The 22,163-nt window shown below is 57.7% G+C and overlaps 1 protein-coding gene across 1 annotated transcript; it reads right to left on the bottom strand.

Annotated features, from left to right (window-relative positions):
• Positions 1 to 2,746: 2,746 nt before the first annotated feature.
• ZNF316 (zinc finger protein 316) lies at positions 2,747 to 18,748 on the bottom strand. Its single transcript, XM_012638880.1, has 6 exons — positions 18,601 to 18,748; positions 17,797 to 18,150; positions 17,448 to 17,563; positions 16,534 to 16,660; positions 16,030 to 16,143; positions 2,747 to 7,021 (listed from the first exon to the last, which is right to left on the bottom strand). Exons 2-6 carry the CDS (start codon positions 18,122 to 18,124, stop codon positions 4,698 to 4,700), a joined length of 3,009 nt encoding a protein of 1,002 aa, XP_012494334.1. The 5' UTR covers positions 18,125 to 18,150; positions 18,601 to 18,748; the 3' UTR covers positions 2,747 to 4,697.
• Between the last annotated feature and the right edge of the window lie 3,415 nt (positions 18,749 to 22,163).

Below are 22,163 nucleotides of genomic sequence, written 5' to 3'. Positions count from 1 at the left end.
ATGTTTGGAATTTGCCTCAAAATAATCCAGGTACTGGGAGAGAAAGGAGAAATGAGGGGTATAGATGAAGCAAATTTGGCCATAAGTTACTATTCTTTTCTTTCTTTTTTTTTTTTAGAAATAGGGTATTGCTATGTTGCCCACACTGGCCTAGAACTCCTGGCCCCAAGCAACCCTTCCCCCTCATGGCCTGCACCTCCTTAGGTGTGGTCAGCTCAGACAGAGGTGCTTCTGGGCAGAAGCTATTCCTGGTGTGGGGTCCCAGCCTAGGCTCTGTCTTTGCTGGACACCAGGAAAGTCCCCTTTCGGGAGCTGAGGGCAGGTCCCACTCAAAAGGGGGGTTGTAGGGGTAGGGAACCTGCGGCCTTGGAGCCACACGTGGCCTTTTAACTGAATCCAAATTGTACAGAACAAATTCTTTTAACAAAGGGACTTGTTCTGTGAAGTTTGGATTCGGTCGAGTGGCCGCACTTGGGGATCTGGAGGGCCACATGTGGCCTTGAGGCAGATTGGTTCATTAAGCATGTGTGTGCACACACGTGCACTAGGTTACAATTATGTAAAATGGATTTCTTATGGTGGATCACTAGTCAGAAGTTTTCGAAGTCACTGAGTTAGAAAACAAGAATGCTTTAATGGGCTTGGGCATTGAGGCCATTAAACAACGCCCACAGTGTGCCTACAGCATGGCCACATCACAGAGCCCCACGCCAGGGACTCTGCTCAGGGCATGGGCCCAGAGATTTTGCTGAACCAACGAATGAACAGAAGGAAATGTGACCCCCTGTTGGCCCCTGGCCTGATTCAGGGCCCCTTTGGAACTGGGAGAAAAGCTGCAGCAGGAAGAACAGGGTATGAACACAGAACTCCCGAGAGTGCCGTGATCTGACAGAAGCTAACTGGGACAGAGTGAGGCCATTTCACATCGGCAGCCACAGAAATACCTCAGCAAACATCACAAGTATTTGAAATAACCTATTTACATGTTAAAAAGAAATAGGGAAACACAAGCCACTCACCTCTCTAACATGAAGAACAAGATCAACATGACTGTTGCTGCCCAGCACAGGCATGGCCGTGTGACCATCAGCGCTGTCGCTGCACTGGCAGCATGTGCTGTTGGACTGCAGTTAGCCTTTCTTGGTGGCAATTCAGCTATATTCAAAAACTTAAATATGCTTGCTCTTTGACTCAGCAACACTACTTCTAAGATTTTATCTTACACAAACAGATGTATTAAAAATCTGCATAACTGCCCAAAGATATTTGTAAAAGAATCTACACTGCAGCATTGTTTGTAGTAGTGACAAGACAGGAATAACCAAATACACGTGAATCAGGTAGTTATATAAATTACAGTACATCCATAGAATGAAATGTTATGATACAGTGGTTAAAATGAATGAGGTAGCTCTTACTAGGTAGGAAAGAAAGTCCATGATGTATTATTAAAAGAAAAAAGTTGCAAGACAATGTGTAAGGTATGTTCCTAGTTTTAAAACATCTCCACACACGTAGAAGAAACATGCCTGGCCAGATGTAGTGTGACTCTTTAGGGGAGGAAGGGGGTTGGAATTTTTACAACTAGCATGTATTTTATAATCAAGAAAAAAATAATGAGCAAGGATCATAAACCTTTATTTAATAGATATAACCAAATAATTCAAAATACTGCATTCCATATGCTGCCATTTAGAGAAAGGAAAAAAAGAAAAGGAAATGTTTGAAAAGATTAAGTGAAAAGGTCAGGAGAAAAGGAACCAGGACAAGAAGGAGATTGGAGAAACTGGCAAAAGAGAAATGAAAACACAGGTAGGCAGAGGGGAGAGGGACGGTGAAAGTCTCAGTGCCCCTGTAAGTGCCACCTTTTGTAGGTCACGTTTCATGGGCCACTGGGGTTTCCTTCCTTCTTGATAATAAAGTTTGTCTATGTTTTTTCTATGACCATAGGATTGGGGATATTCCCCCCCACCCGTCTGGTAAAATAAAGTACTTGGCCAATCAATTGTAAGCTCTATCAAGGAATCATTTAGCATTTCTGAATAGACTTTAAGATCCTCAAGGCCATCCACTTTTTAACCAGGTCTTAGTACTCATCTGCCACTCAAAAGTCTGTTGTGTTTTTTTAATGGAAACACATTAGGTTGCTCTGTTCTGATGCCTCTAGATCACATTTGCTGAGAAAATTTACTTTGTAGTTCATATTTCTCAAACCTACAGGGAAAGAATGGCAGAGTCAGATCCAATCATGGGGTGAGATGTGGTAAAATAAGAAAGTCAGTTTAAAGGAAGGTGTTTTGGGGCCCTGGGATGTGCACCTTGCCGTGGTATTGGAGCAGGATAAACCCATGCGGTGCTGGGGCCTCTGAGGAAAGGGCTAGGCACACTGTGGCTGGACCACCAGGAAGGGGACCTGGCCCCTCACTTCGATCACTGGAATGTTGGCCAACACAATCCTAAACACAGTTATGTCCCAAGACAGGCATGTGTATTACAAGTGTGTGGCAGCATGGAGGCCCGCAGTAGGACATGGTGGACACAGGTGGCACAGGAACAAACTCATCTTGGGCGGACTTCCCATGGGCCATCCTGGGACCAATTCTAGTTTCTTAAAAGAGAAACTCCTAAGAAACATTTTTAGAAACAAGATGGGCCTGAGGCCTTGCAGAGCCTCCCTGACGGGCACCGAACAGCGGCAACAACATGGAATCCAGTCGGAATGCTCGTTTCTCCACTCTTTATTAAAGCTAGGTCCTCCTGCCAACAATGGCAGGCCAGGGCAGCAGCAGCTGGCCCAGGAGGGACGGGGACAATGCCAGACACCGGCCATGTGGGGCTAGAACTGAGACGCACCAAGCCCCCCACCCCCGGCCCACCTTCCCTGGCCCTTTCTGAGGCTCCTGTCTGCAGGAAGAGCAGAAACCCAGGACGGAGAGGCCATCACCTAGCATTCCTAATGCCTCCCTGGGATCCCTGCCCTCCTCACCACCCCACCCCATAACCTTACCCAGCCAGGTGAATTCTTACGGCCACCACCCAGGCCCTCTTCCCACCCACTATCACGCCTCCTACCCCGCCCCCGGCCCCTAGCAGCCTTGCTGCTGGCTCTGGGCCCCCAAGGCCATGTCTACACTACAATGGAAGGAACTAGGTCTAAAAGGGAATGAAGCTGCATCAAAATCTGTTCTCTGGCCCCACTCACACTGGCCCAAAAAGCATGAAGGGAAGGGAGCTTCCCATGAGCCTCAGCTGCCTGCCCGTTGGCTCACAAAGGCCCAGTCTGCAGGGTGGGGTGCCCACCAGGCAGGAGTCTTGCATAGTTGAGTGCTTGGTTTGTCATTGAGCCATGGGCTCAGGTCCACACCCACCCCCTGACACAGCCACTGTGCAAAACACCAGGCCCTCGAGTGCCTCCACTGACCAATCCATGAAATGGGAATCTAAACAGAAACACTACTTGTTCTAGTGTAGAATAAGGACAGAAGCAGAGTTAAAGAGACCTGTGGACATCGTAGGGCGCTAACTGAGGGATGTAGGGAAAAATCCTTTGACCAACTTGAGTCACTTAATGCTAAATGAGTGTTAGGCTCAGAAGGGCAGGGCTGGATGTGTCCACCTGCTGAAGAGGTGGCAGCCCAGGGAATTGAAAGTGGGAGCCCAGGTCTGAGAGTCTGCACAGGGCACCCCAAAGATGTCTGAGTGTGCCACCTCCAGTTGCCAGAGGTAGGAGTACCAAAAGACTTAGAGAGAAAGCTGAGACTAAAACTCAACCACTGAGACTAGCACCTGGCTGATCTCAGTGCTCAGGTGGGGTGAGGAGAGTGAGCAACTGCAGAGATTAAGGCTTCAAACTCCCTCGGGACCCTGCAAACACCACAACCCATCGGCCCCAGCCACAAATTTGGTTTCTGGCTTTTTCTCCTCCCAGATTCTTCAGGCCATACAAGAGATGGAAATAAATATCCAGTCAGAATAAAGGCTTTCCCATTTGCATCTCCATTCCCCTGGGTTAGGGCTCAGAAGTCCGTCCTTTGGAAACCTACAAGGCTCCCCACAGCCACGCGCACAGTTCTTAACACCTTCCAGATATACTCAAATGACCAGAGGGGCCCTGAAGTCTCCCACTGAGGAATGGGAAGAAGTCGTGAGCCAAACCCACCGGCAGCCCAGGCATCGGCGCTGGCCCACCTGAGCAGCCGGTTGCTCTTCCCTCTAGCACCCCCCTCCCCTGACGCAAGGGCTCCCCGCCCTCGCTGTAAACCCCAGTTACAGACTCATATGTCACTTGTTCCCCCGGCCACCCAAATCGGAATCCGAGTAAAATAAATAGCATCGCCTGCCATCCCTACCGCTTTACTTCACAGCACAGACCCGGGATGTCACAGTCTTTGTTGGAGTGGCCGCCCTCTGCCCTAGCCGTCTCCGCGCGCTGCTCTTCTCCCCGAGTGCTCCCCACACCGCCGTCCGAGCTCGGGCGCGGCGGCCCGGTTCTCTGGGGCCGAGCGGGAGGAAAACCCGAGGCCGTGGGGCGGGGGTGGTGCACCGGGGGCTGAGGGAAGGCACCGCACCCAGGACTGGGACCCTCAGCACCCCAAGGCCAGAGGAGCTAGGGGCGGGTGCGCAGCAGCCTGCGCCCGAGCCGCCCAGGGGAGGGGCCGGTGGCCTAGCGGGCTGCGCTTCCTTGGGCCTCGGGCCCCTCACAGGACGCTCTCCTCGTAGGCGCCAGAGGGCCCCTCGAAGGCCGCCTGGTGCTCGGAGCTGAAGCTCGTGCCGCCCGCAAACTCTAGCAGGGTGCTGCCGCGCTCCCCCGGCCCGGTGCTCGCGCCCACGCCCGGTGGCCCCTTGGCGGGCGCCTGGACCTTAGGCGCGGAGGCCGGGGCCGCCGCCTGCCCCGGCGCACCCGCCGCGCCGCGGTGCGTCTTCATGTGGGTGAGCAGGTGCGAGCTCTGCGAGAAGCGGCGGCCGCAGTTGGCGCAGGCGTAGGGCCGCTCGCCCGTGTGCGTGCGCTGGTGCGTCACGAGCACCGAGCGCTGCGAGAAGCGTTTGCCGCATTCCGGGCACGGGAACGGCCGCTCGCCCGTGTGGCCGCGCCGGTGCTTGGCCAGGTTGGAGCGCTGCGCGAAGCCGCGGCCGCAGTCGGCGCAGCGGAAGGGCTTCTCGCCCGTGTGCGTGCGCCGGTGCCGCTTGAAGTCCGAGCTGTGGCCGAAGCCCTTGCCGCAGTCGGGGCAGCGGTGCGGCTTCTCCTCGGCGTGCGCCCACTGGTGCCGCGTCAGCGCCGCGCTCTGCCCGAAGCGCCGGCCGCACTCGCCGCAGGCGTAGGGCCGCTCGCCCGTGTGCGCGCGCCCGTGCGCCGTCAGGTGCGCGCGACGGCTGAAGCCCGCGCCGCACACGCCGCACACGAAGGGCTTCTCGCCCGTGTGGCCGCGCACGTGCGCCGCCAGGTGGGAGCCGCGGGCGAAGCGCGCGCCGCACTCGGGGCACGGGAAGGGCCGCTCACCCGTGTGCGTGCGCCGGTGGCGCGCTAGGTGGGAGCCGTAGACAAAGCTCTTGCCGCAGTCTGCGCAGCGGTGTGGCCGCTCGCCCGCGTGGTAGCGCTGGTGCTTGGCCAGCGCGGCGCGGCGCCCAAACGTCTTGCCGCAGTCGGAGCAGATCCACGGACTCTCCTCTTCCGCCAGCGCGGCGGGCGCCGGCTCTGCCAGCAGACCCCCGACGGCAGGCCCGAAAGTGCGCAGGCCGCCGCTGCCGCCGCCCACGGCCCCGCCGGCGCCGAAAGGGTCGCAGGCCAGCCCCGCACCCTCCAAGGAGAGCGGGCCCCCCAGGGGGCCCGGCAAGGGTCGCCCGTCACCTGGCAGCCGCTCCCCGAAGTCGGGGAGGCCCAGGATCGGGAAGCCGTCCGGGTGGAGCCAGGACTTCGGGTGCACAGGAAAGTGGAAGCCGAGCGGGTGGGAGGAAGGGCCTTCGCCCTCCCCTAGGCCGTTGCCCAGCTCGACGAACCGCCTGTTCGGCTCGGGCTCCTCCTTGCTCCCGGGGGTGGGCGCCTCTGCCGCCTCCTCTCTCGCCTCGCCCTCAGCCTCGGTCTCGGGCTCTCCTTCCACCTCGCCCGCCTCAGGCCCATCGGGCCCGGCCTCGGCTTCCTCAGGCCCCGCCGCGGCTGGCGCCTCGCCGGACTCCCGCCGAGGGCCGTCGCCACCAGGCTCCACGCAGCCGCCACCGCGTCGGTGGCGCTGGAAGTCGGCGCGGAGGCGGAAGGCCTGACCGCAGTCGGGGCAGCAGTGCGGCCGGTCGGCGGTGTGCACGGCCTGGTGCCGCGCGAGGGCCGAGCTCTGGCTGAAGCTGCGGCCGCAGTGCGGGCACGGGTAGGGCCGCTCGCCCGTGTGCGTGCGCTGGTGCGTCACCAGGTAGGAGCGGCGCCCGAAGCCCGCACCGCAGAAGGCGCAGCGGTAGGGCCGCTCGCCGGTGTGGATGCGCCGGTGCGTGACCAGATGCGACTTGTAGACGAAGCGCTTGCCGCAGTCAGGGCACGGGAAAGGCTTCTCGCCAGTGTGCGTGCGTTGGTGGATGGCCAGGTGCGAGCGGTACACGAAGCCCTTGCCACACTCGTCGCAGCCGAAGGGCTTGACAGCCGCGTGGTAGCGCTGGTGCTTGGCCAGCCGCGACCTGTGCGGAAACACTTTGCCGCACACGTCGCATGTGGTCTCTGGCCGGCCGGCAGGGGCAGCCAACGTGGCTGGGAACGCCCAGGGCGACAGCAGGTTCGCACCAGGCTCCTGGCCAGGCAGGAAGGGCTTCGCCTCGGAACCCTCAGCCAGGATCCCAAGGCCGCCTGGGTCGAGCCCCCACCCCTCTGGAGTCTGCGCTGAATCTGAGTCGTCTGGGCCCCAAGTCCCAGGTACGTCCCCTACACCGTAGGCCGCTGACCACAGCCCCGGGGGCTCGTTCTCCTCCTCAGCCACCTCTGCCAGGAAGTCCTCGTCATCTTCCTCCTCATGGTCCTCCACGTCATCAGTCCAGAACCAGGCTCCTGAAGGCGCAAGACAGAGGTAAGAGAATATGATAGGAGGCCCTGTCAGGCTCTTGCCCCCAAAATTCACAGCTTTGGCTGCACCACAAGCTTTGCGACCACAGGACCTCCCTCCAGTTGTGAACAGGGCACTTCCATTCACAGAAGTGAGAGGATACATGCCCATCCCCAGCCCTGAACGGCCCCTGGGGCAGTAAAGCTGTAGCCCCCAGTTAGGAACTTTGCTGACAGCAGGCATGCACATGGGGTGTCCTTCCTGGGAAGGCCAGGGTTCTTTTCCTTTTTTGTTTGTTTTAAGAGGCAGGGTCTCACCCTGTTGCCCAGGCTGGAGTGCAGTATATCATAGCTCACTGCAACCTCCAACTCCTGGGCACAAGTGATCCTCCTGCCTCAGCCTCCCAAGTAACTGGGCCTACAGGCACCTGCCACCATGCCCGGATAATTTTTTTTTTTTTTTTGTAGCTACGAGGTCTCGCTAGAACTCCTGACCTCAAGCCATCCTCCCGCCTCAGCCTCCCAGAGTGCTGGGATTACAGGAGTGAGCCACCGCACCAGCCTCCTTTCCTCTAATATTTCTTCCAGATCGCCAGCTCCGTCCAGGGCTGGCCACTCTGCTGATGAACAGGACACTGAGAAGTGGGTGAGCTTGTCTGCAGGTTCCTGTGAGACCCAAGGCTAAGCCCATAACAGGGGTCCTATGCCCAGAAAAAGAGAGACACTTGGGAAGTCCTCCCTGAAGCCCCTACCTCCTAGAGAGCTCTAGCTCTGTGTCCTCAAGGCTCCAGCACAGCCAGGGCCCCACCTGCTGAGGACCTGCCTTTGTAAGCACATAAGCTTTGCTCAGCATCCCTCCAGGTCTTCACCATTAGCCAGAGCGTTCCCTTCCACTCCTGGAGCATAACCAGGAGAGGCTCATCTGGGCAAGGAGACCCAGAGGGGCCAGCAGCCTGGCTCTCCATGCACCTGAACAGCCCGCAGCAACTGTATGCGCAGGTTCTTGAATCCCTTTCCCGTTTGGGGCCCAGGCTTCCCTGCTAGGTTGCCCCTCAGCTTGGATTTTCTGATCTGCTGTGCATTTGGGAAATGGACCCAAGCCGGCTAAGACTGGGTGAGCTGCAGGCACCTTCCCATAACAAAAGGCCAGGCACCTCTGAGTTTCAGCCATTCTGTCCCTCCTCCCTCCTCCACTGAGCTACACCCCTCTCCCTTCTGCCCCTGGGGGGCTGTGTGGGTAACACAGAACACAGATATAGAGAAAGGTCTGCAGGGTTTTCTTGTTTATGAAATGAGAGTGCTGATATACCTGCCATCATGATATGCCCAGGAGGGAACTAATGCTTATGGAGCAGACACTAAGTCACACAGGGAACACAAGGGCAGATGCCTGGCCCACGGCAGGCCCAAGTCTTCCAAAGTGCCTGATCTCTTGCACACTTTGCACTGTGTCCATGGTGGCCAAGCACTGTGCCATAGCCCACCTCAGAATCTCAGCATCTGGAAGGTTGGGGCTCCCACAATTTCGGTAGGAATCTCCTCCCAACCGCACCTGAGATCCACAACCATGGTTCTGGCCCGTTTGAACCATCACCTGGCTGGGTGAGCCTGGACCACTGAGTCCTACGCTTTAGGGAGGGTCAGAGCCCAGGAGGTCCCAGGGAGCCTGGGCTGGACCCTGGTGTCAAACTCTGCACCCTACCAGGCTGTGGCCTCAGCACATCCTGCGCTGCAGATGGCATTCCATATGGTGACCTAGAGTCACTCACAAAAACATAGAACTTGGCACATATCTGACCTCAGCTGTGAAAAAAAATATATCATAAAAAAGGATAAAAAAGTGGGTTATTTCATTTTTTCATATTTTCTAAGTTTTCTATAATTGATAATATTATACTATTACAGTAAACGTAAGCTTTAAGTAAAAGAAAAGTTTCTTGTCACTGTGCTGAGTCTAACGGCCACCGGATGAGTGATGTGAAGTGGCTATGCTCCCTCTAGGCACAGAAAAAGCCCAGTTCCTCCTCACTGGATGCCCTTCTTTGTTTGGCAGCACCTCTCCCCAAATAAGGGAAGAATAGAGCACCCCAGGGGTCAAGGAGGAGTTGGTGGAGGGGCAGGTAATTTGTGTTCATGGGCTCATGGAGAGATCAAAATAGGATCTTACCCTTAGGCTCAAATGGGGTCTTGAGTAGCTGTTAATTAGAGACCCCCGTGGCAGGGGGAATTCAAGTTGAGGAACATGTAGGTTTCTTAGTGGCCTGTGTACACCTCAGGACCCAGCGAAGGATCAACGACCACCTGCTGGATTAGTAAGCCTCAAAGAACTGGACACCCAGGCCAAGAGGGCCCCGCAGGCAGCAGTCTCAGCGGCCCAGGGCTGGGAGGGGGGGTCAGGTCTCCATGACTCCTCCATGCCCTTTCCCTGGAGCCAATGAGCAGCGGAAAAGCCCTCTAGCCCGGGGAGGGGAGCCCCCACCCCCACTGGCTCTGTAGAGTGGACTGATCCTGGACCTGGGGGGACCTGACCACTAGCTCCGGAGCTGGCATGGCCACTTTTCCAACTGGGACAAGTGTGGGGCTGCACCTAAATGTGCAGCAAGGTGACAAAGGCCACTGCTGACACTGAGGGAAAGTGAGGAAAGCCATCCCAGCCCCTGGGAAGTAAGGCCTGGCTGCATCGTGATGGTAGATCTCAGGAAGTAGCCAGGCTTCCTGCTGGGTGGGAGCCAGCCTGCCCAGAGGCCAGGCTCTGTCCTTCTGTTTTCTGTTGCCGAAGTGGGCCAGGCTCTTGGCTCTGGAGTGGGGATGTCCCATGTTCCCCACAGTTCCTCCAGGGACAGGGTTCCGAGGGAGTCTTCTGGCTCTCAGATCCAAAACCCCTTTTTGGATCCAAGTGCGGGCTCATCAGCTCCACTTGTCAGCGACCAGGAGCGTAGTGGGGCAGCCCTACAACAGCAGCCCTGAGGGTCAGACGCAACTGCTTCAGCCAGAACTACAGGGGAGTGGGGGGGATAGGAGAGGTGGACCCCTAATGGAAGCTGGCATTTCATCTCCCTTGCACCTAACATTTGCTCCTAGAGACTGGCCTCAGGCAATGACTAGCTAGGCCTCTGGGAAGATCCCAAGAGACCACGTGGAGCTATGGATAAAAGGCAGAAGGACATCAGAGGCTCTGCTGTCTGGGGAGGGAGAATCTACCAGGACTTGGCCACAAGAACACCTTCACAGCCTGTGTCCTGAACTGGGGTCAGTGAGATCCACCATGTAGGGGCAGGTGATAGGAGCTGGCAGAGGGGGTATCCAAACAAAGACCACTTCAGCAGGTTGGGGTGCCAAGGGAATGAATTAAAGACCTCGGACGTCAGTCATCACTAACGATCTTTTCCACATTGCTCCACAAATGGCAACATCTGGTCACAGCTGCTTCCTAATGTGAATAATGTCTGATGGGGTTGATGGCCTTTAGAGGTTTCCCCTGCAAATCTTACTACTGAGTTTTCCATGTGGGCTCACTATCCCACTGCACTCCACCAAAGTAATTCTCCCATGGGGCTGAAGCCCCAAATCTGCTCAGTCTTACAAGGACTGCATGAGCCAGACCCAGGGATCGGATCCCCTCTCTCCCTCAGCTGGGTCTTGAAAGGTAGCCTAAGGGCACAGCCTCTGCCTGGTCTGAATCCCACTTCCACCACTTACTGGATGCAGGACCCCGGGCAAGTCATTTAATGTTTTCCTGTATGTAAAATGGGTTTATAATAGCACCTGAAATCCCACTTTGTGGGACTGTTGCAAGGATTAAATAAGTGAATAGCCGTAAAGCACCTACAGAGGTGCTACAGAAGTATTACTATTGTTTCTGGAATTAGATGGCACCCACTGCCATGTGTCACTGTAGACTGTCTGAGGCTTCCTAGTGTTCCTTTGGTCATCACTCAGGCCGCCCCTCAAATATTGAGCTCTCCCATCAGGCACAAGCTGTTGCAGATGCCCATGTGAGGCCTTTGCTCTGTGAGGCTGAGCCCTACTCCCTGACCCTGGACAGGCCACTAACCAGCTCTGTGCCACTGGGCTGGAGCCATCCTCCAGCTCATGTGTGGGCCTTCGTGGTCACCACCAGTGGTTGGTGCAGTTGAAGCTCTGTAAGGGGGCCCTGGATGCACAGAGATCCCTGAATATGGGAAGAGGGGGGGTCCTCTGCTTCACAAACATCGTAAGTTTACCCAGAATCCCATAAACAGAACATCGGGCTCCCAAGCTTCTGCTCCCAGCCCTCGTGCAGGAGGCTGGTGATAATCCCAAGGGCCAACCAATGTCCCCTTCAGCAGAGCTCCCCCACAGACATCTCCAGTAAGTGCCCTGCCCCAGGTCCAGGACAGGGACCCATATAGGGCACTAATAAAAGGTCCATGGGGAAGAGGGTGGCCCTGAGCCCACATGCCTGGTACAAGAGTCACAGTCCCTCTGTCCCCTGACCTGCTGCAGAGGTGGCCAAGGGCTGCTCAGCTCACCCCAAACACATCAACCTGAGCACCGTGCCACCACTGTCTACCACTCCCACCCCTGAGCAACCTCTGTCCATCTGGGAACATGGAGACCTGCTTTCCAGGCCCAACCTGACCCAGGCCTCACAGTGAGTCGGAGTAGTGGGTTTACTCTGACTGAACGGTTCCATTTCTCTCCCTCTGGCAATGCAGGCCCTGGAGTCGGTTCCCTGTGTAGAGCCGACACCTGCTCCCAGCCCTCCCTACACCTATGCCTCCCCACACCACAAAATTTCCTCCACCCAGACACAGAAACTCAAGATGGGCTCAGGGAGAGCCCCTCCCTCACTGGGGACAGCCACAGCGGAGGAGGCGGACAAGGGTGAGTGCCCAAATATGCAGGCATTAGTGGCCCTCCCTTCCCACTAAGGGCTGCCAGGGAGATGGGCTAGCACTGGCCAGCACGTCTGTGTTCCAGTGCGGGGGAAGCGGCGGCTCCCAGGCATGGCCAGTTTCTGCACTGGGATCTGTCCCTCGCCCTGGCCAGGCTGACCAGTCTGCGAGGAGGGGGACTCCTCTGAGGACAGACACTGAGGCTGCCCCTTATTACAGGCGGGTCACCTCAGAAAAGCCAGCAGCCTCTCTGGCCTCAATCGCCTCATGTGTAACATGGGGCTGTAATGCCAAGGACTAAGTATTAAAGAAGAATCCAAGGCCTGGCACTTCCTTACATGCAATTTTGGAAGACCAAAGCACTCCCAGGCCAAGGGAAGCCACCTGTTCTCCTCCCACATCTCATCTCCTCTGAAACCTGACCCGGCCCTTTGCTCCTGGCACTCAAGAATCCCCTCCTCTGCCAGGGGTCTCCTCACTCCATCCCTTCCACCTGCCCCCAGCCCAGGCGTCTAAGGCAAGACAGGAGCTGAGCCCCTTGTCCCTTGGCTGGGACTAGAGAAGTTCAGTGACATCCAGTGTCCCTGGCAGGGCACGGCAAAGCAAAGGGAAGCCTCACACTACAGACAGGTCCTCCGAGACTTCCCTGGTGGGAAGTCAGGCCCAGCGCAGGTGCCTCACAGGCTCTGGGAGGTGGAAACCACCAGAGCTGGTGCAGCCTGTGCCTGCAAGCAGCTATGGACAGCGGGTGGGCCATGCGAGGGGCCTGCGAGCTCCGCAGGTGATGCTCTGAGCTCCTCTCCAGTGCCACGGACTACGCTTTCTTACTGACCATCAGATTCTCTCACCTCAATGTGTCCTTATCTCTTGATGCTTTTAAACTTTATCCATCTCCTTTCCTGTGTAATGTTTAAGCTGGTTTAATTCTGCATGTCATCTCTCTTATATCCTCCACTTTCAGGAAGCAGCAGCCAAGGGGTGGGGGCCGCCAGCTGCCCCTCTGGGAGCCACCCCCACACCAGGCTCTGCCTCTGGCCAGCACAGCACCGGAGGCTGCCGCAAGCTGCCATCTGACTCACCACACATGTCCTGAGCGCTGTGGACACACAGGGGAGAACAGCATATGGCGCCGTCTCTTACAGAGAAGCAGCAAACACCTAGGCAGGCTCACTCCAGGCTGTGCTGAGAGCTACGAATGCTGCCAACGTCCTGGAGTGATGGGGGCTGGGGGCTTAAAGTCAAGGAGGTCAGAGAACACAAGAGGCACGGGGGACCTGAGAACTGAGCCGCATTCAAGTCCCTGGCAGAGGAGAAGCAGGTACAAAGGACCTGAGGCAGGCAGGAGCTTGCAGAGAAAGGCTGTCAGTGGAGCTGAGCCCTGAAGGGCTGAGGGTGATGGGAGCAGCCTGGGGCAGCAGGCCTCAAAGCCTCTGTTCAAGTGTTGAAGGAGACCCCTGAAGGGTAGGGCAGCTGGCAGCATAGGGACACCTGTGGCCACATGCCTAGCAGCCTGATGCCAGCCTGGGCAGGGGTAGAACGAGGGAGGCAGAGGGACAAGGACCACACAGGCATGTGGCCGGGCCCACTTCGGACCCTGCAGGAAGGGCCAGGGCAGGAGAAGTGGTTCCACTTTGGATTCAGGTTCACTGAGATACTCATTAGTCACCCAAGTGAAGATGCCAAATGGACAATGGGACAGGCAAGATCAGACTTCAAGAGAGAAGCCTGGGCATGGGCAGCGTGGAGTGCAAGTGGCACTTAGAGCCCCAGCCCCGCGTGAGGTCACTTCGGGAGAGAACAGAGAGGACCCAGGCCTTCCCAGAGCCCATGCACAAGTAGGACCAGGTGGAGAGGGCAGCTGGGAGCAACAGCCAGCAGGCAGCAGGGAAACCAGGGGTGGTGAGGGTCCCCCTCAGAGGGTGGAGAAGCCCCACAGGGACACAAGGTAGGACCACCAGGCCCAGACGGAGAAGCAACCATGTGAGGCCTGCAGTCACTATGGCACAATCTCCCCCAGCCATGTTGTCTGCCCCGGTGCATGTCAGGGGCCAGCAGGAAACAGGGTTCAATCAGGGACAGGGATCTGCCAGGCAGCCACACTGGGCATTCACAAGGGAGTAGGACCTGCAACCTACGCCGGGAGGAGAAAGGCAGGCAGGGAAGGGCTGGGTGGGAAGAGGCCCGAGGGCACTGGAGGCAGGAGGCCGTGGGCCGAGAGCACAGCTGGGGGAAGGAGGGTGCCCAGTAGCACTCATGAGGGAGCAGGCATGTTGGGGGGGTGCCAGAGTCCAGCTGTCATATGTGGCCCAACTAGTCAAGGAGCAGGAGAGAGGAACACACGTGTGTCTTGCAGTACTACAATCTAGAAACAAAATGTCAGCCTGGGAACAGTGAGCCTCTGTCCTGCCCACACCCAGCACTCTCCATCAGCTCAGCTGAGCAGAAACAAACACGGGGGAGGTGGGAGCAAAGAGGCAGCTCAGCAGACAGGCTGTAGGCACAGTGGAGAAGGAAAAGCCCAGATGGCTCCACTGTGCCTGAGCTGTGCCCAGCCTCTGCCACTGCAATCCCTCCACGCAACTCATGACACACTGAAGACTGTGCCCAGGCCCCGCATCCACTGAGAGCTCTACGGACAGTCAGGGTGAGGAGCATCATGACTGACCATGGGGGCAGGCCGGGGGTACAAGCCCAGCTGGCCAGCCCATCAGGGAGTCCTCAAGCCCCAGCCAGATGTGCAAGTTACATGGTGTGTGTCACTCGGACTGAAGAAACCACCTCTGCTTAAGCCTGCAAAAGGCTCTACCCCAGGACCCTTCGGGAGGCATGAAGGCCAGGGTACATCCAGACCACGCACCAAGGGACTAGCTAAGGCAGGCCTGTGTCCCTTTCCCCTCTGGGCGGCTTTTCTGAGCTGTGCACATATATAGGACACACCTCCCGATAAGCTCCTCCAGGGAGCATCGCACCTACATCCCAGCCTCATCCTGGAGGCAGCAGCAATGTTTCTTGCCAACCAGAGCCCTCCTGACTCTGAAGCCCAGGAAAGATTTCAAGAGGGTCCCGGAGAATCTGGAGAATTGGGGCAGGAAGGGCATCATGCAACGCAGGGAAGACTCACTGAAAATGGGCCTGACCCACCCTAACAGCCAGTGTCAAAGCCAATTTCCTCATCTGTAAAGCAGACTGACAGCCCTCCTCCCCCTCCACGACAGTGGAGCTGTTGTGAGGACCACAAGTGCACGTGAAAATACCCCAAAGACTACACGTGTAGGCATGTTGCTGGCATGGTGTTTGTCTGTATTTTTATTTTACAACACGTCTATGAGCTGCCCCTCCCTAGGCTGGTGTCACCCCATACCCAAGCCACAGGCACCTATGGGGGCAGGGGCCTCCATGGCACTTCCTGAAACCCTGAGAATAGCACAGACTCCACCAAGTACCTCGACACAACCAAGAGTCCAACACCTTCAGGTGGGAAACTATGTGTTTAGTTCAAATTCTTTATTCTTCAGATAAAGAAAGTGAGGCTCACAGAGTTGAAGGGTTGGAGCCAGAGCGAGGTCCAACGCTCCCAGGGAAACTTGCCATCCCACATGCCTTCCGTACTCATCCCTCCAAGATCTCTCCAGAAGGCCCCAAACTGCCCAGCTAGGTCAGACCCCCAACCACAGGCCTTCCAGGGAGAGCAGGGAAGGCAGAGAGGGACCCTTCTTGCAGAGATGGCCAAATGGGCAGAGAAGCCAGAGGACCAGCTGGGCTCGCAGAATCAGCAAGGCCTCACCAGTGGCCCACAGGTGCCTCAGGCCTGGCCAGGATCTGGGCCAACTACATGATAACTGGTCCCTCACATACAAAAAACATCACAGGCTCCAAGGTGAGGACAGAGAATCATTTTTAAGTTTCCTAAGAGGAACCTCTAGGTTCTCTAAGGACCTCCCAGCCCTTGGGCCTCTATGGAGCTGGAACCAAGAGGAGCCAAGCTGCATGGGCAGAGGTCGGCACTCGATGTCTCTGCCAGCCCACTCCCCACCCCAGGCCCTCAGCACTTAGACTGTCAGAGGTGCCAGGTCTGCAGAGAGCTTGGTAAAGGCAAAAAGTCAGCATAAACCCCATGAAATTCCACCTCACACTCACCTGTGTAGACGCCAGTGACGATGTCTCCTTCTTCAGGACGGGGGCTATCTGGGACCCACGGTTCTTCCCCTTGTTCCAGCCGGAAGATCAGATCGGGCTTGGGGATCGGGTACCCTGCCCAGGAGAAGAGACGCAGCTGCAGGAGGCTCCGAGGGCCCTGCCAGCACTCAGCCCTCCCCGCCTCACTCTGCTGCAAAACGGTCCACACTCCCTCCTGTATGCGCCTTTCCCAACCAGCCGGCAGCCCCTGCCCACACACCTCCACCTGTGAGATGCCTACACCTCTGCCCCCTGGCTCGGGGCACTGCTGGACCGCTGTGGGGTCCCAGGACATCCCCCACCCCACCCAGAAGCCAGGTGGTCCTAGGGCTTCCCTAGGAGGTAGGCTGGCCCCAGCATCCACCTTTGCCAAGACCCTGAGGTTTGAGAAACTCCTCAGACAGCTAAGCCCCTGGCAGCCATCACACCAGGCTGCCTCTTAGGGACAAGAGGCCCTTTCCTTACCCAAGGACACCAGGATCCCATAGTTTTCCTCCATGACTTCCTGGTACAGACCCCGCTGGTCTGCATCCAGCCTTTCCCACTCTTCCAAGGAGAAGTACACAGCCACATCTTCGAAGGTCACCAGCCCCTGGAAAACACAGCCCCAGACACTGCCCTGAGCTGCCTGGGTGAGAGACCGAGGGAGCCCTCCACAAGGAAAGCCAGGGATAGTCGGCCGGTGAGAATGGAATGTGGGTCTCATGGGACACGGATGCCCAGACAGCACTGAGGGCTTTCAGGCCTTGCACAGCCATGGGAAGCAGGGACCCGATCCCAGCCGATCCCAGGGACTCAGGCTCAGAGAGGGTGGACAAGCCAGCTCATGCGAGACAGAGCCAGGACTCACACTGAGGCCAGGAGACAACAAAGCCAGGCCCTGGCCCGTCCTATGTCACGAAGTCTGGCTCAAGCCAAGGCTGTGGCCATGTCGGCAGTGTGAGGGCCCACTCCTGGGTGGACAGGCGGCACCAGCTGAGCGTGGGCACTGGTGCCCAATCTGACTGGGCAGCAGGAAACCAGAGCCTCGACAGGTTGCAGGTACTCCAGCTGAGGGGGGAGCCCGACCCTGGGGGAGAGCCAGGCCTCTGAAGTCACTGTGCACAGTGCAGTTCAGTGGGTGGTGGCCAAAACAATCAGGACAATCCAATGGCCTGGGAAGAGTCAGACCCCAGGAAAACAGAAGCATATCCCCTGGGCTCAGGGCTGCATGCCGAGCCACTTCCTGCAGCCCTGTCGCAGTGCAGAGCCCAAGCCTGGCCTGGGCAGCCCAATGTTGCTGCTGCTGCCGACAGAGGTCTCTAGGGCAGCAGGTGCCAAGGCCCCTGGGGAAACCCTGCCTGGCTTACCTGAGCTCCAAACAGAAGAGGGCAGCTCACCTGAGACGCAGCTGTCAGGAAGTCATCCTCGTCATCATCATCCTCTTCCTCTTCTTCCTCCTCCTCCAGGTCCTCCTCATCCCCAGGGGTGGCTGGAAGCTGGGAGGCCTGCAGGGCTGGGGGGGAAGCTCTCTTAGGGGCCAGCTGCCCTTTAGCACTCACCCTGGCCACCTCTGCCCAGGTAGTGAAGAGGGTCAGCAGCCTCAACCACTCCCTCATTCCCAAACCCGGCCCTGCCACCTGGCTCTACCCTCTCGGGACCAAGAGCTCTCCTGGCTTGGCCCATCTCTGTCCCAGCCCACACACGCCCCCTTCCCCTCCTCCCCGAGGGTGGGCTCCTTTCTCTTACCTTTTTCCTGAAGCACTGGGGACTTGGCATCACCACCAGGGCTCAGTTGCTCCTGGGTCCCCAATGCCAGACTCTGCTCCTCCGCCAGGACCTCCTCCACGTCATCATCGTCCTCCTCCTCCTCCTCTGCCCCCACCTCCACCTCTGCCACCTCCTCTACCTGTGCCACATCCTCCACCTCCTCCTCCTCTTCCACTACTATCTCTTCCTCCTCCTCTTCCCCCCTTTCGTCCTCCTCCTCCTCCTGGTCAGCATCACACTCTGACCCGTCCTCGACCCTCTCCAGCTGGGCGGTTGGGGAGTCCGGCATCGTGTGAAGGGCTGCCATCCTCCCTGGGAGAGCCTCCGCTGGGCCTGGAACAAATGGGCACAGGGTGAGAGGCCGCTCACAGCACGACACACGGGTCCCTTCACGGGGCCTCCCGCCAGCCTCTGAGGGGGAGGATTTACTCCCCACATTATGTAGTTGAAGGCAAGAAATGAGGGAAGATCCAGCTCTTTCCGCAAACTTATGCTGAGTAACCAAGACATTCTGAACCCAGAAAGGTGGCCCGAGAGCCCCTCCCCATGGGCCCCTGGGATGTGGGTCTCGGCTCTCTCTCACCAACAACTCCATACCTGGCATGAACTGCTGCCCTCTCTGGGAGTAAATCAGGCATTTATCCCAAAGTGTTTATCCCCAAGGACCACGAGAGCACTGAGTCAGGGCAACACAGCCCAAGGGTGGTCCACCATTAGCTGAAAGGCGTGAGCACAGCCTACAAGGAACAGCCCACCTGATACCCAGAACAAAAAGCAGCTTACCCGGTCCTCAAAACAAGAAGGAAACCAGTGGTACGCCCAAGAGAGGTCTAGGCGCAGCCAGGCTGTGGGCACTTGCAAGGCACAATGGGGCGGGGAGAGGAGCGGTGGCACTGGTAAGACAGGCCCAGAGAAGCGAGTGGGTCAGGCTTCTTCCTGTGGGACAGGGGAGAGTGGGGGCCAGAAGCAGACGTTAACCCGTCTGCTCTCATCCCTTGCTCTGCAGTGCACCAGGGAGACTTTGGCTCCTCGCTGGACCAGCACAGATGATGGAACATGCCCTGTGACGTTTCTTCAAGTGTGGGGATTTGACTCCTAAGGGCTGAAGTGCCAAAGCCCCAGAAGCTACAGGGTCCTATTCTCCCAACAGTGTCACAGACAGCTCAGCGCAGGGCCTCAGGGGAGACACAGCCATGCTGCCACCTGGAGCCCAGGGCCATGGGCACAGCAGGATGGATGGCTGCAGGCCCTGGAGCCTCCAACCAGCTGCGTGTCCTTCACCAGCCCCCTGTGGAGTCCCAAGGGCAGGGTTGAGCCACAGTTTTGAGAAGTCAGTTTCTCTGGCTCCTTTCTGGGCATAAACATGATCCACACCATCAGTGTCACAGACCTGAACGGGGCCATACCCAACACAAGCCAAGCCCACCCCAGAATCCTGGGTGTGAGGGCATGAACCCCAGGGGGATCCTGAAATATCAGGCCACACTGTGCAGGGGCCCACCCAGCTCTCCCAGCAGACAGCATCTGCCACAGCACACCTACAACAAGACCGGGAGCCCCTCGTGAGGACAGTGCAGACCACCGGCCTGGTGTTCTCAGGGACACACGCGAGGAAACTGCTCAGTGCTTAGCTCTCTATAACCCATCACTTTCCTGTTACTAAAGCAGAAGATGCTTGTTTTCTGAACTGCTTTGAGCAGCTGCTTTAAAATTCACACTGTAACAGCCAGGAAACTGTGAGTGCTCGTGCAGGCCCACCCAAGTTCAGAGGCTGGGACACACTGGCATCCAGAAGCCACCTCTGTCCTGACCGTTACACATTCCCCCCTCACTGCCTCCAGCCCCCATCCTAGTTTCAGCATCACTAGCCCCAAAGCCTCAGGTCACAGTGATACCTAGGAGGTCACCCAGCCTCTAGCCTCTCCCAGAAGCCCCCACGGTCTCTGGTGTGTGGAAATGCCTGAAGCGTGGAAACACATGTGCTGCGCGCATGTTACCCTAGCCACCTCTAGGAGGACTCAGCCCTGCCAGCACTCGGGGACCTGAGACCACTCAGCTGTAGTTTCCCAACCACCACCCACCTAAGGCCCAGCCCAGACTAGGGCTTTTCTCAGGCAGACCTCAGGCTACCAATTCAGGCTAAGCCCAGATGCCGTGCCAAGCACCACAGAGCCATCTCCTGGCTGACCACCACTGGAGTAGCAACTTCAGATGCCCACAGGCCAGGCCACCATACGTGAGGACCCAACAAAAGAAGTGAGCTTCGTGCCTTTGGAATAAAGTGGCCCATATTCACCCTACCTCAGGACCTCTGCACGTGCCGTTCCCCCTTCCCAGAACTCTTCTCCTCTTCTTCAGGGACCTTCTGGAGGTGGCCCCCTGGACCCCCATTACACAGGGTTCCCTGTATTCTTCCCTTGCAGCACCCACCACATTTTTTTAATATACTCATGGGACTGTCTTATTGTCTAAGTACAGTCAAATCCAGGACAGCAGGAGCTCCCTTTGCTCATCTCTGAATCCCCCCATGCCAGACACATAACAAGCATTCACATAACTTATTGAAGAAATGGCTGTAAAGCCTGTGGTCAATGCGACAGAAACGGAATTTTTTAAACTCAGCATTCTGGCCCTACCGTTGTGTTCCAGAACAGGCTGACCACTGCTGGGGGGGGTCCTTCAAACTGGAACTCACCCCAGAAGCAGTGGAGAGTCTCTGCCTCCAAAGAGGACCCAGGGTAAAGCCCCTTCTCCCAAGAAGTCTACCCACACCAATGACCAGAGAAGGGGAGGACTAGCCCCGGCAGAGGACAGCAGTCCCCTAGCAGGCCGAGAGCCAAGCACAGCCAGACATCGCATATGCCCCAACCCAAGGTTCAGGACAGAATACTTTGAAAAATGGACTTCAGCGGGCATGTTAGAGTTTATATTCTTGCAACTCAGACCTCGGTTCTCTGCCAGCCCCAGACCCACACACTCTCCCTTCTCTTTCCAACCTGTCAACCCACTGGAAACTTACTTTGCTCATGTCTCCCTTGGCATCCGATTCCAGGTCAGAAGCCACAGGGGGTCAGGTTAAGCAGCCTCATCAATGTAAATCCCTGGGTCATCCCAGACCCTCATTTCCACCGGGGCCCTGCACCCCGGGATATGGTGCTGCAGACATTTAGAACTGAGTGTGACAAGACAGCTTCCAAGAGGAGAAGGAAGGGAGACAAGGACAGAACGAAGTGACAAAGCCTGAAAACTGTTAGAAACACTCCACGAAAGTCCCAAACCCAGGGAAACCCACCTAGAGGAGTAGGAGGACATGTGTGGGTGCACTTGTATCTAGTCCTCTTCTTTCCCTCTGGGTGGCCCCACTGACCTCAAGGCCCTTCAGGGCTTCAGGTCCTCCAAGGAGACTTCCTTCCCTGACCACTGCAATCCTGTCTGTCCATGGACTTTGACTCCCTCTCCTCTCCTGGATTTGCTCTTGGTGCAGGTATATCCATGGGGGCCATCCCAGATCTCAGAGGGCTGCCCCCTCACCACTCCAGCCAACTCCCCAGACCTGCCAACACTTGTTGAGCCAAACCAAGTGCCAAGGTCTCCCCACACAGGCAGAGCTAGGGGCCTGCACCTCCTGGTGCCTGAACCTCCCTTTCCCCCTTCCCCTAGGGTCCTTGACGAAAGGCCAGCCTCTGTCCTACCTGGCTGGCACATGGGGTAGTCCAGACCCCAACCAACGCTAGGAATGGGTTTCCCTACCCACCTACCGACCACAGAAGACAGCATAGCAGCCCACAGGGGCTCTATCTGCAGATCAAACAAAGCACCCTAAGGTCACAAAGCAGGCTCTTGGGAGGACAGCCAAGCCATCTCTCTACCCCCTGGGGGTTTACTGGGCCTCTACCTCCTGCAGAGACCGAGCCCGGTGACAGCCCCTCCTGGATGGGTGTGTCCGGGGGCGGCGCGGCCCAGACCCTGCCCCTGCGGCCGAGGAGGGGACGGCCACCTCCCGAAGTGTCGCGCGTGTGCTCCGCAGCCCGCCCACTCGGCGCTGGCTGCCTGGACCGGCTCGGGGGCATCAGACCCCGCTCCCAACGCGCAGGCCCGGGCAGAAGTCCACGGGCGGCGCGGCGCGGAGGCGCTGCCGCGGAAGGACCGACCCGCGCGGCTCCAGCTCCGCCAGTCCCAGGCCCCGCCGAACGCCGCGGCCTCCCCGGACCTCCGCGCCGGGCGTCGAGGGGCAGCCCGGGCCCCGCCACCGCCCCCCGAGCCGGGCCCGCCGCACCTGCCGCGCGCGTCGCCGCTCCCGCCCCGCCCCGCGAGGCCACTCACCGCGCGAGCCGCGCCGGCCGAGC

This window comes from Propithecus coquereli, unplaced genomic scaffold (genome assembly GCF_000956105.1).
Source record: "Propithecus coquereli isolate 6110/MARCELLA unplaced genomic scaffold, Pcoq_1.0 Scaffold137, whole genome shotgun sequence".
Taxonomy (NCBI): domain Eukaryota; kingdom Metazoa; phylum Chordata; class Mammalia; order Primates; family Indriidae; genus Propithecus; species Propithecus coquereli.
This window is presented reverse-complemented; position numbering and strand designations above follow the sequence as displayed.